The sequence below is a fragment of the Callorhinchus milii genome, unplaced genomic scaffold (assembly GCF_018977255.1).
Source record: "Callorhinchus milii isolate IMCB2004 unplaced genomic scaffold, IMCB_Cmil_1.0 Scaffold16, whole genome shotgun sequence".
NCBI lineage: Eukaryota > Metazoa > Chordata > Chondrichthyes > Chimaeriformes > Callorhinchidae > Callorhinchus > Callorhinchus milii.
This window is the reverse complement of record NW_024704757.1, coordinates 13146044-13158151: the sequence shown is the minus strand read 5'-3', so window position 1 is coordinate 13158151 and position 12108 is coordinate 13146044. Positions and strand designations below refer to the sequence as shown.

Sequence of the window (12108 nt, the reverse complement as noted above, 5' to 3'; positions counted from 1 at the left end):
CAAAGCGCAAATAGAAATAGGGGCAGGAGTCGGCCACTCGGCCCCTCCAGCCTGTGCCGCGCCATTTAATAAGATCACGGCTGATCTTCTAACCCAATTCCATTTACCCGCCCCATATCCCTTAATCCCTTTAGTTTTTAAAAATCTTATCCATCTCAGTCTTGAATATGTTCAATAACTGAGCGTCCGCAGCCTCTGGGGCAGAGAATTTCACAAATTCACTACCCTCTGAGTGAAGAAATGGTTTTTCTCAACTCAGTTCTAAAGGGTTGACCTTTGATCCTGAGACTATGATCCTAGTTTTAGATTCTCCAACCAGAGGAAACGGTCTCACACTATCTACCCTGTCAAGACCCTTAAGAATCTTGTAGGTTTCTATAAGATCACCTCTAATTCTTCTATATTCTAGAGAATATAGGCCTGGTCTACTCAACCTCTCCTCGTAGGTCAACCTCCTCATCCCAGGAGCCAACCCAGTGAATCTACGCTGCACCCCCTCGAAGATGAGTATGTCCTTTCTTAAAAAGGAGACCAAAACTGCACGCAATATTCCAGGTGCGGTCTCACCCAGGCCCTATACAATTGCAGCAAGACTTCCCTACGCTTGAACTCTTATCCTTTTTGCAATAAACGCTAACATGCTATTAGCCTTCCTAGTAGCTTGAAATGTGGCAACCAATTTGCGTACAGCAACGTGCCACAAATAGACAGAGGAAAAAGCAGTTGAAGATTTCTTGTTGCTAAATATTTAAATTCATTCTCCTTTCTTACATCATGCTACACAGAACTGACTGACTATCATCTCAGGTGCCTCAGTATCTAGCTGACAGGTCTGAGAGAGAGTTTTATTTGTTTGAACGGGACAAAGTCCATGGCCGGGTGGCGCTGAACGTTTGCTCACGTACTGAGATAATCTGTAATAAGCTGTAAACAAAAGGCAAAGTACTGCAGATGCTGGAAATCTGAAATAGAAACAGAAGTCTCTGGGAACACTCAGCAGGTCAGGCAGCATCTATGGAGAGAGGAAAGTGAGTTAACACTCGATGACCTTGCGTTGGAATCTTTCATCGGAACTCTCCATGGATGCTACCTGACCTGCTGAGTGTTCCCAGCGGCTTCCCTTTTTATTTTTAATAAGCTGTAGGTGGATTTCTGTGTTTCAGGGCAGATATCATTTTCTTCTACGAATAATTTGCCTTACAAGACTGGAAGAGTTTTGTGCCAGTTGCCATGGAGAGTGTCAGACCAGAGAAGGATGTTCACAAATGTAGAGATGGACAACAGCACGGGTAATTTCAAAAGTGATTGGGTCTTTTTATGGAACCTGTTGGTATTAGAAATAAGATGTGTTTAAAAAGTTACAGGGTTTCATATTTAATATATTGCTTTAAAATGCAGAATATACATGGAGTAACTCAACAGTGCAATGGACAGGAATAATGAAATCAAACTCTTCTGACCACGTTAAAATGTGCAAGAGCAGAGCCCAGGGTTTTAAAAGCTTTTCGAAGCCCAGTATGGTGGTGGCAATCTGGTCAGCGTAATATTGGACATATATCGCCCATTAACTGGAGCTAAAGTTTCATTTGTACCAGAAATTATTTGATGAAAATTAAGCTCTACATGATGCTCTACTGTATGTTTTTGGCAATTAATCTACCAGATGAACCAAGATCATGTCTGATTTACTAAATGATGTTTAGTAAAGCTGGTGTTTATTTCAGTGCATCGCAAATTCCCAAGCCTTTGTTTTAATTCCATACTGAAAAAATACCGAGTATAAATGGAACACGTTATCAGTTTCATTTCATTTCATTCAATTTCTTTATCCTCTACTCGTGGCAGTGTCGCAGAATTCACTCCACTGCGAATTCTGCAATGTACAAGGCCCAAGTGTTTCAATACATTAATGAACACTGTTTGTATTAGGAGTTGCTGTAATCAAGATGAACAGCCCTCCAGTTAACAGTCTAAGTCTGGAGTTCCTCACAGAGTTTGCAATTAACATGGAGAAGCTGGAAATGGATCGAGGATGCCGAGGTGTAATTCTAACTTCGGTGAGTAGTAACTCTAAATTCCAGTGTATTTGGGTTTTGTGTGAGGAAGAAATTAATCATATTGCTATTGTTTAGTCCGTTCCCAGAATTTTTTCTGCTGGCCTGGACATAACGGAGATGTATGGGAAGACCCCAGAACACTGCGGAGCATTCTGGAGAGCAGTGCAGGAAATGTGGTTGAAACTGTACGGATCCAGTATGATAACAATAGCTGCAATCAATGTAAGTGGCACATTAATCTCTGTCTAGCAATACAAAGCATTTGTATATGTTGTTACAGAACAATTGGTTACTCAATCCACGACTGTCTGTGGGACACTGCTGTGCGTAATTGGCTGCCACGTTTCACCCACAAAATACACAATCAGTCTGCTTTACAATATATTCTGTGAAGCACTTTGATACTTCTCAACGACGTGATTAGCCGCTATAATCAAATGAAAGGATTATTATTTTTATTATTATTAAATAATACCACAGTAGCACAATAGAGCTAACTTAAAGGAGAGTCTTTAAGTTTAAAGAGTAAATTGTTGCCTTGCTGACACGTAGGAATCTGCTTTGGTATTTAAGTCAATCATTTCACTTTTATATTTCAGGGATCCAGCCCTGCCGGTGGCTGTCTCATGGCTATATCCTGTGACTACAGAATTATGACGGATTATCCGAAGTACAGTATCGGTCTGAACGAGACCAAGCTGGGAATTGTGGCACCATTCTGGTAAATCACATTTAAGAAATCACAGTCAACCATTTTATTTTTTTTAAAATATCAAGTTGGAACCCATTGTAACTTTTGTTTCACTAAGTTGCCTTTATTTTAAAAAAAAAGCTGATCCTTTTACAGGTTCAAAGACACCATGATAAATTGCATCGGAAACCGGGCCACAGAGCATTCTCTCCAACTTGGTCTCCAGTACAATCCTCCAGAGGCTCTGAAAGTTGGGCTTGTTGACCAGCTGGAAACAGAAGATAAACTGATGACAACTGCTTCAAGTGTCATGTCTCAGTGGTTGGCTATTCCAGGTAACTCTATCCCGAACTTAAAAATATTGCTGCACCGTTTCAGCCATGAATCTGCAACCAAATTACACGAAGAATGATTTCTACTTCTTCTGGGGTGGGATGTTTTTCCCAGTTAGTATATGTTCCTCATTATACTGTGAAGATTTATGAATTAGGCTCAGTGTTATCTTTATCGCTTTGCTTCCTTCCCACCGTTAAAATTTACCTAAAGACCCAGTTCTTCGTCTGCGCCTTTGGCTTAATTTCCTCCAGTTTCCCTCCAGCTCGGGCTCCCAGTCAGTGGTGTGAAGCGGTACCTACCCTATTTGAAAGGCTTTACATAAATGTAAATTGTTCTTCTTTACAGATCACGCTCGGCAAATTACTAAATCCATGATGAGGAAGCCTATAATTGATCAACTGCTGAGACAAAGGGAAGCGGATGTACAGAATTTTGTTAAGTTCATCACCAAGGACTCGATTCAAAAGTCTCTCCAGATGTATATGGAGATGTTGAAACAAAAAAAAGGCTGAATCATTTGTGAACTTAAAATGGGTCTTTAGTATGTACGCATTCTGATGCATTATAATGTCTAGGATTCCTACCTGATTCTTATCTTGTTTCAATAGCACAACAGATTTTTTAAACAAAAAGAATCACTCTAATCCTATCCGTTTACGAATTTTCCTTTTTTTTTCTCCAAATTGTTTTGGAAAACCTATGCAATGTGAATTCAACTGTTTATGTGATGTAAAACCTTAAAGTACCTAATTTAGCTGTCAATTAGCTGTAGCTAGCTGAGCAATTAAGTCAAACAACAAATCTTGTCTTTGGCGAAGTTCTTTTAGAGGAATGATGAAACACATGTGTGCCAAAACCTGCTTCAGTCAAATCTTTATCCCACAAGTTTTGTTTCAGATGTAGCAGCAATCGATCATCAGTTTGAATGTGTATGAAAGGCACTATACAAATGTAATTTTGTATTGCATGACAAATCATTGTTACTAGTTTCTGTTTTGTGGAAGACTTTTCTTGGTGCTCTTTTTTTTAATAATTCGCATTCTTCAAGAAAAAATGAAATTTCCTACAGATTACTGGGACTGAATTTAGATTTCAACACTGCATTCTGATTCTGCACTGTGTTTAATTTTATGCAAAATGATACCTTTTGGTTTGTGAAAATGAACTGCTGGATTGCCTTCAGGGGTTTTAATCATGTGTTTTGTTTATTAAACAACAAATCCAATGCTTTTATTATCTCTAGGAGGAAAGTACAGTTAATGAGAGTGATTTTCCAGAATCCACTGTTTTTGCAAAATTTTCTTAATTTTATACACTACATTTTGGCATTACCTACTAATTAAAATTATATTAAGATTATTATTATTATTGAACACTAAAGTTGTGAAATGAGAAGATGTGGTATACACTGCCCTTCTTGGAGCTTAATCTCTACGGTATTTTGACTAGTCAGATATGAAGCTTTATGTCTGTTATAAGGCATGTTTCCTGGTCGTGAAGGATCTACTTGTGCAGTTTCATTGACTTCTTTATGCAGCGCGAAGACTCACTTCCACTGGATAATGGTCACTCACTGCCTGAGCCTGCAAATAAAGAGAACAGCAGTTGGTGGAGAGGAGAATTTGTTTATATCCAGATGGGCTGGCGTTCATTCGGAAGGAGAGTTTAGGCACATCTACAGATTTCTGCTTGGCTTTGGTCAGTGCCGTTTTGTTTTGGCTCCACGTGCGCTTCGAGAAAGGGCTGAGGCTCCCTGATCACAACAACATGCACATAACAACAACAACTTGCATTTACACAGCACCCCTCACACAGGGAAGGGTCCCAGAGCCCTTGGCACATTGCCAAGCCGGGGGGTGGTTGGGGGTTGACCGTTCTACAGGAACCGGTGAAATTTATTGAGTGACAGACATTGAAAGGAACCAAGATCAAAGCTGAATGGCAATCTAACTCACTTTCTCATTACAAGGCAGTAGATAATGAAGATCTAGTTCACAGAAAGGATGTTCTCAGGCACAAGCACATACCCAACGTATTTAAATTAATTCTGATGGCTTTGGTAATCTGGACGATGCTGGTAAAATGGGTTTTCATTTCGAATGTGCTATCCGAATGGAATTACTTCCACAGCAAAAGGAAAATCATTTGGCCACTTCCGCTAACCAAAAATTTCCAATCAAAAGCATTTGTATTGATTATATATTCAAGAAGCTACAAAACCAGAGGAAGACTTGTAAACCAACAAATAAACTTTCCTCTAGACATGGTACAATTCGCCCACAAAATACAGTCAATTCACTTTACAAAATATTGTGTGAAGGGCTTTGAGATATCTCGATGACATGATAAGGAGCTATGTCAAATGCAAAGAATATTATTACAATTCCACAGAGGATTGACTTGTTACTGATCTGCCAGAGGCGCGATGTGTCATTCCCACACAAGAAAGTCACGGGCTAGTCATTAAAATCTAAACTTACCATTTCATCACTGAGATTAAAAGCTTCTTGGAAGTTGTAAATAACCGCAGTTTCAACAATTACAGCACTCTTCATTGCTGAGCCACTGGCTATGATTCTGAAGGTGAAATAATATTGATTATTTGAAGGGAATTAATCTCATTATATTCACTAAATAAGACTGGTGTATTTTAGTCACGGGTTCAAATAAAACTTTGAGCTATGTTTTTGACTGGATCTTGTTCATATGTTGGTTTGAAGGACTAAAAGCAAATATGGCATAATTGTATTTGGCTCCCTAATGTTTTGTATCAGATAAATAGTCAAATATATTACAAACAAACCTGCAATAAATAACATTTTCCATAAGTATAGAGTGGAATTCCATAGAGGATAATTAACAGCTGGAACAAAATAACCAGGAAGGGTGGTTGAGGTCAGGACATTAGACTAAGAAATAGCTTGATGTTTTAATGAGAAGATGTTGGGGAGGGTATTCTACAAGACTTAAATGGACCAAAGTGCCTTCTTCATCTGAACATCTTGTGATTAAAATGTTTGAAGTTCTCTTCCACTGGAGATCTCACTGAACTTGTTCCACATTTATTTTCCATCCACGTGGTTCTGATGAAGACGTACACGATGACGGTTAATAAAGCCACCCTCGGTGTTTACATTGGAGAGGATATCTGGAGCAATGTACTAGTATTGCCCTATCTGATCTTGTAACAAAACCCATTTACAGAATGATCCATCACCTATCATAAGCACATTCTGTATGGCCAACGGTGGTGTCTGCGGAGTCTGGAATGAGCCACTGGAATTGGCCGTCACCGCGTAGGCGAATCTGAGCCCAATCAGATTGTTTCACATAAGAGCAACCCGCATTAAGGTCTCCAATGATCAGCATGTCCTGTTGGTCAGAGATGAAGACAATTACTTAAATTCATGAATTTGTCTAAGTGTCTTAGATTTTGAATGATTAACATGGTTCAGCGTCTTACTTCAATTCCCAATCTTTTCTTAACATCAAGAACGACATCATAAAGTGCATCTATTTCCTTCACCGCTTCTGTTGGTGAAGTGTGCTGTGGGATAATAGCAAAGTCTTGAACAGCTAAAAGAGAAAAAATGAAATCTTTTAGTTTTCAAGCAAAAAATACATGCAAGCAACTCACAAGTCTGATCATCTGGTTGATCTCCATGAACAAAGTAACTATCCGTCGATTTCAAAACGAGGGGAGCGGCAATGAACAAATTGAATTTTTTGGTTACCTGTTAATGAGCTTTAATTCTGAATTTAGGCTGACTCTCTAAAGTTATGCTGGAGGTGTTGTCTTTCCGATGAGATATTAAATTAAGGTGGACATTAAAGATCCAATGGCACTATTCAAAAAGAAGACTTTGTGTCTTGGCCAACAATACCCCAAATAAAAAAAAATGGTCATTCACTTCATTGCTGTTGGTGGGACATTGCTGTGAACAAATTGGCTGTATCAAAGAGGTAGGTATTGAGACGGACCTTAAGCTTGAACGATGTGAAGAGAGAGAACAGGTTGGAGAGATTCTGGAACAGAGTTGCAGAGAGTGGGGACAGATAGGCTGAAAGACCACCCGCCAATGATGGAATTGGTAGAGCGGGGAACATGAACCTAAGTAAATATTTGTAAATCTTATACGTGACCTACGGAATTATAGTACCTGAATGGGGCGAAGAAAATTCCACAACAAATGGCTCGCGACTGAAAATGTCAGTTCCCATCTCCTCGGATCCATCGTCATAATGATAAGAGCTGGTTACGGACACCACCGCTTTTCTGTTCAAGTGAGAGAAGATGTCATGATTATGACAAAAGCAAAGGAAGAAATGTCTCAAACGCCAGCGAGAATTGAATGCTCTAGTCTAAGCTGTAAAATTCTGGTCAAACCTGGTTGCAAAACATTATTCATAAATAAATGAATAAATAATACTAATAATAATTTGGTCACTCATTTCCACAACTGTTTGTGGGACACTGCCGTGCGCTATTGGCTGCCACGTTTCGCCCACAAAATATGCAGTCAATTCACTTCACAGTATATTGAGACGGACCTCAAGCTTGAACGATGTGAAGGGAGAGAACAAGTCGGAGGGATAAGGCGCTGTATCAAATGCAAGGATTATATTATTATTATTATAAAACATTCACCTGTAAATAAAAAGGTATCTTTCTTTGTAGGTGCTGCGTCCCAGTGGGTCACTGACCTCATACAAGTAGGTATTTGGAGTGGCGCTGGAGAAATGACAAAAATTTAACAAGAATTCAAAAAATGCTCATGCATCATATATATATACATATATACAGTACTATTCAAGTCAAATTACACTGCTGAGATTCTATAGGAATTTACTAACCACAGCAAATTCTAATTAGATCATAATTGTGCTACTTAATACCTTTGATGCTAAATTCTGAAGAAATACACAAGTCAGAAAAGTTACATACTGTGTATGTGGGCAATTCTATGTAAGACATATACTCTATCGCTTATACTCCACATGAGCCATCATCCCCCCTATTCCCCTCTTAATCCCTTCTCCCTCATATATCATATAGCATTGGTGAATTTTGCTCCCTCCCAAACTAATCCTCACTCCCAAAGGTTGTACGTGATGAGCGTAATCCAGGTTCCTCAACAGCAGAAATGTTTATCTGTGTTTATCAGTAGCATAATCTAACAACATGTTTGCGCTTTAATATCTAAGCTTTACCTATTGAGTTTATCCATTAGCAATTTCACAGCACTCAGGTTTTCATCACGGACTTCTTGTATGAGAGCAATATCATAGCGTTTGATGATCTACAAAGAAAAAAATATACTCATACAGTAATTTGAATTTGAAACATATCAGAGGAGTCTTTAATAATTATTCATCCATTTTATGATGTTTGAGGTAACAATTTAAGATTATATGTAATGCCTACATGAAGGAGAAGGGGATAAAGGGATATGGGAGAGGGATTAGAAAGGGGTAGAGACTTGTGTGGAATATTTGGGCTGTATGGCCTGTTTCTGTGCTGTAATGTTCTACTGTATATAATTCTATGTTTGCTCACAGACAACGATTGACTGGAGTGAGCATTTTGTTCGAAGCATGAAATATTGGGGGTTAAGATGCCTCTAATATTAGCCCTAAAAAGCCATATAAGAAAGAGCGTCAGGAATGGGAAGTGACAACCAGAAACCCAAACATGGAAAACGCTAGAATTGGTTCATATCAAATTATAAATCATTAACTGTAATTAAATAGACTCAACTGGGAAAAACTCCACCTGGGTCTAGATTTCACTATATTTACGTAGCATTTTCAATGATCCAGAATTGGCAAATCGTTGAATTAACTCTTAACTTTGGAGCTGGTTTTCTATAAGTTCTTTTAAGATGTTCTTTTAAGAGTGATTCTATGCTCAAGCGATATTTCTGCCCACAAGAATTAGCAAAATTTCAGTAATATCGGCTAATGCGATCCAAATGTTCACAATGAAATATTTTAATTAGTAATTGAGACTTACATCAACAATGACGGTAGAAATGGTTTCATTCGATATTTTGCTGTCTCCGAAGGATCTAATATTAAAGGCACATATTCGTACTGAGCCGGCAATGCTCAGCCCACAGGCGAGGGCGAACACTGTTAGAAGATGATGCATAGCGGACACACTGTATTGCAAACAAAATTACAAATTAGATTCATTACAAATAATAGAAAATGCTCATTTTGAATTCACAATGTAAAGCAACTTGTCAACACGTTAACTATCACTTCAGTCAAAATTTAAAACAAAACAGGATACATCCAAACAATTAAAGAAACGTAAGATTGTGTTCAGCGGACTGAGTGTGTTCAGGAGAAAACTTTTACAGTTAGTTCTGCTGAAAGAGCAACAAGTTAGTACCAACTCGATGGGTCAAATGGTCTCCTCTTACGCTGTAATTTTCATGATTTCATGATTCAAGATGTTCTCACCAACTCTAATTAACCTGGATCATGGAAGAAGGCAGAATACACAATGGTTTAGTCATCCAGATGTACTTTATATGAATTTTTATGTTGTGCACCAACGTAAATAAGCCTGTCTGGATACTTAGAATAATAATACTCCTTTGATGTAGCACCTTCTCACTTTACTGAGATGTCTCAAAGCATTTTGCAGGATATATTGTAAAGTGGGTTGTATTTTGTGAGCAAAGTTCCTTCTCACAAAGATCCTAGTTTTGCACAGTCACTCCATTTATTAATTACAATTGTAATTGAAGTCAATCGTTCTACTCAGTCTTTCCACATCTCACGTTACATTTGAAGCAACTGTTTTGCAATCGTTTCCTTCAATGTATCCACCATATTATTGCACAATTTTATTGCTTAATTTAGTTTCAGTGGTCAGGGACACATTGATTGAAGGTTTTCGCAACATATGGAGGTGCACAAAGGGGTGCAGCAAGCCGAGGTTTGCCAAGCGGAGGGGTTAAGCGGAGAAATGGGGTTGAATAATCGAGGGCGCTACTCGGGTGTGAAGGGATTTAGGTGAGTGTGAGACCCTTGAAGTTTCATCCATTGGGAGGCAGGGAGCCGGAGGAGCCTCGCGAGCAATGGGGTGCGGAGTTTGGTGGGGGTGAGGATTCTGGCAATGGATTTTCGGATTAGTTTGATCTTGTGGATGGCTCAGGGACGATTGTATTTGGTCTCATTTGTCGCGAGATAGGGGCAGAGGCGGGCAATGTGGTGGAGGCGAAGAAAAATACAACAACAACAACAACAAGATTCCATTTAGAGAGCGCCTTTCACGTCGGGAGGACGTCCCAAGGCGCTGGACAGTTGGGTCAGGACCCGAGCATTGGGGGGAAATAGATTTGGTTGGGATTGGAATGTAAGAATAGGAGAGCCAAACGCTTCAGGAATGCAATTGATTTTTTTGATGGTTCTTTCATCTCGGAATAAACAGAGCCCCATTGTTTTAGAAAAAAGTCCCTGTAAAGCGTTCAAAATGATTGAACCTTTTTGACGACACGCCGTCTTACTTTAAAACATACACTGTTTCAACATATGCCGCGACATAAATAATAATAAAAACAATGTGAATAATAACCCTTGCATTCGATATAGTGCTTTCTGAAGATTCCAGTGTTAGATAACGATAATACTGTAAAATATGATTATACAGGTGACCGCGTCTGTTACAGGACTGATAATATTATTTGCTAAGAAGTTCTCTGTGGTGTCTCGCGCTCATCTATACCCGATGTTGCTCAAATACTGTTCGTAAGATCACAAGATAAATCTATTGCATTACCTTTCGGAATGAAGACGAAGGTCTCTCCTTCTTGTGTAAGCTGTAGCTTTTCCCCGTGCACCAGAGAGGTCTGGAGAACCGGAAACCTGGTAGGATGTGGCTCCAGGCAATAGTGGCAGGGGAGAGAATCACTCAGCAAATAGTATGATCAGTGCTATCAGAGACCCGAGCACCTGTTGAATAATGTTTTACAATATCAACTTGAGCTAAGACTGGAACCTTTGGATATCTTAAACGACGACAACTTGCATTTATTTCTCCACTTTGTTGCCGCTCACGGTTTCTCCTCCAGCCCCCGCACTGTCACGTCTGGCGTCCCCCAGGGCTCTGTCCTTGGCCCCTTCCTCTTTAATCTTCCCCCTCGGTGACATCATCCGCAGACATGGGGTCAACTTCCACATGTATGCGGATGACACCCAACTTTATCTTTCTGCCCCCACCCTCAACTCCAGGACCACTGCTGTCCTGACATACATAGATGGCCATGGCAATCCACCGTATATTGTGTGAAGTGCTTTGAGACGGCTCGGCGAGGTGACAAGTCATGCACACTTTATCACGTGTGAGGATTATTTGTTATTGTTATATTTTATTGTTTATCACAAGCTGCACCCGTTGCAGCTTCGCTTGCAACCAAATGTAGGATTCTGCAATTAATGTGTTAAATAATATCTCAAATTAATATTTTTGACCTTTATACTATTGAGACTTATAGTCAATGGTCCTTGAAAGGCTTGAGAAAATGTGCTATTGAACTCATTAGCGTCCATATCTGGATACATATCCTTTTGGGAGGACTCCTGTGGGAGGACTCCTGTGGGAGGACTTCTGACACACAGACAGACATTTTGTTTTTATCAGTATAGATGCATCTCTCTGGAAGGCTGTGTGTGCTCTGTCACTATTTTGTTGCAGGATACCATACGTACCTTTATTGGGGACTTAATTAAAGAATTTTTGACTATATTTTTTGAACGTAGCTCATCAACGAGAGGAGGTCCCCGGAACAAAAAATATGCCCGTGACACTCCCACTTGCAAGACCTTTCCGATGAGGGATAAATCACGTCTGTACTGTAGAGAAGGTTCTTGGTGGACAGACAGACGGACATTTCGTCTTTATTAGTATAGACGACGACGACGATGATGATTTGCCGCCGTTTGCAATTCGCTGCCGCGTTTCGCCCACAAAATACAGTCAATTCACTTTGCAGTGTATTCTGTGAAGCGCTT

General features: G+C 39.6%; 2 protein-coding genes across 2 annotated transcripts in view; one reads left to right on the top strand and one right to left on the bottom strand.

Moving 5' to 3' along the window:
* eci1 (enoyl-CoA delta isomerase 1) overlaps positions 1 to 4322 on the top strand; it is a 5702-nt gene extending 1380 nt beyond the window's left edge. The window contains exons 2-7 of the mRNA XM_007893758.2: positions 1164 to 1289; positions 1930 to 2057; positions 2133 to 2279; positions 2657 to 2778; positions 2905 to 3083; positions 3430 to 4322. Of these exons, the coding sequence (XP_007891949.1) occupies positions 1164 to 1289; positions 1930 to 2057; positions 2133 to 2279; positions 2657 to 2778; positions 2905 to 3083; positions 3430 to 3596 (869 nt within the window). The 3' untranslated portion in view covers positions 3597 to 4322. The remainder of the gene's footprint in view (positions 1 to 1163; positions 1290 to 1929; positions 2058 to 2132; positions 2280 to 2656; positions 2779 to 2904; positions 3084 to 3429) is intronic.
* Positions 4323 to 4613: 291 nt separating this feature from the next.
* Positions 4614 to 11072, bottom strand: dnase1 (deoxyribonuclease I). Its single transcript, XM_007893759.2, has 9 exons — positions 10877 to 11072; positions 9098 to 9245; positions 8296 to 8384; positions 7733 to 7816; positions 7245 to 7360; positions 6548 to 6660; positions 6302 to 6456; positions 5565 to 5661; positions 4614 to 4667 (listed from the first exon to the last, which is right to left on the bottom strand). Exons 2-9 carry the CDS (start codon positions 9233 to 9235, stop codon positions 4614 to 4616), a joined length of 846 nt encoding a protein of 281 aa, XP_007891950.2. The 5' UTR covers positions 9236 to 9245; positions 10877 to 11072.
* Between the last annotated feature and the right edge of the window lie 1036 nt (positions 11073 to 12108).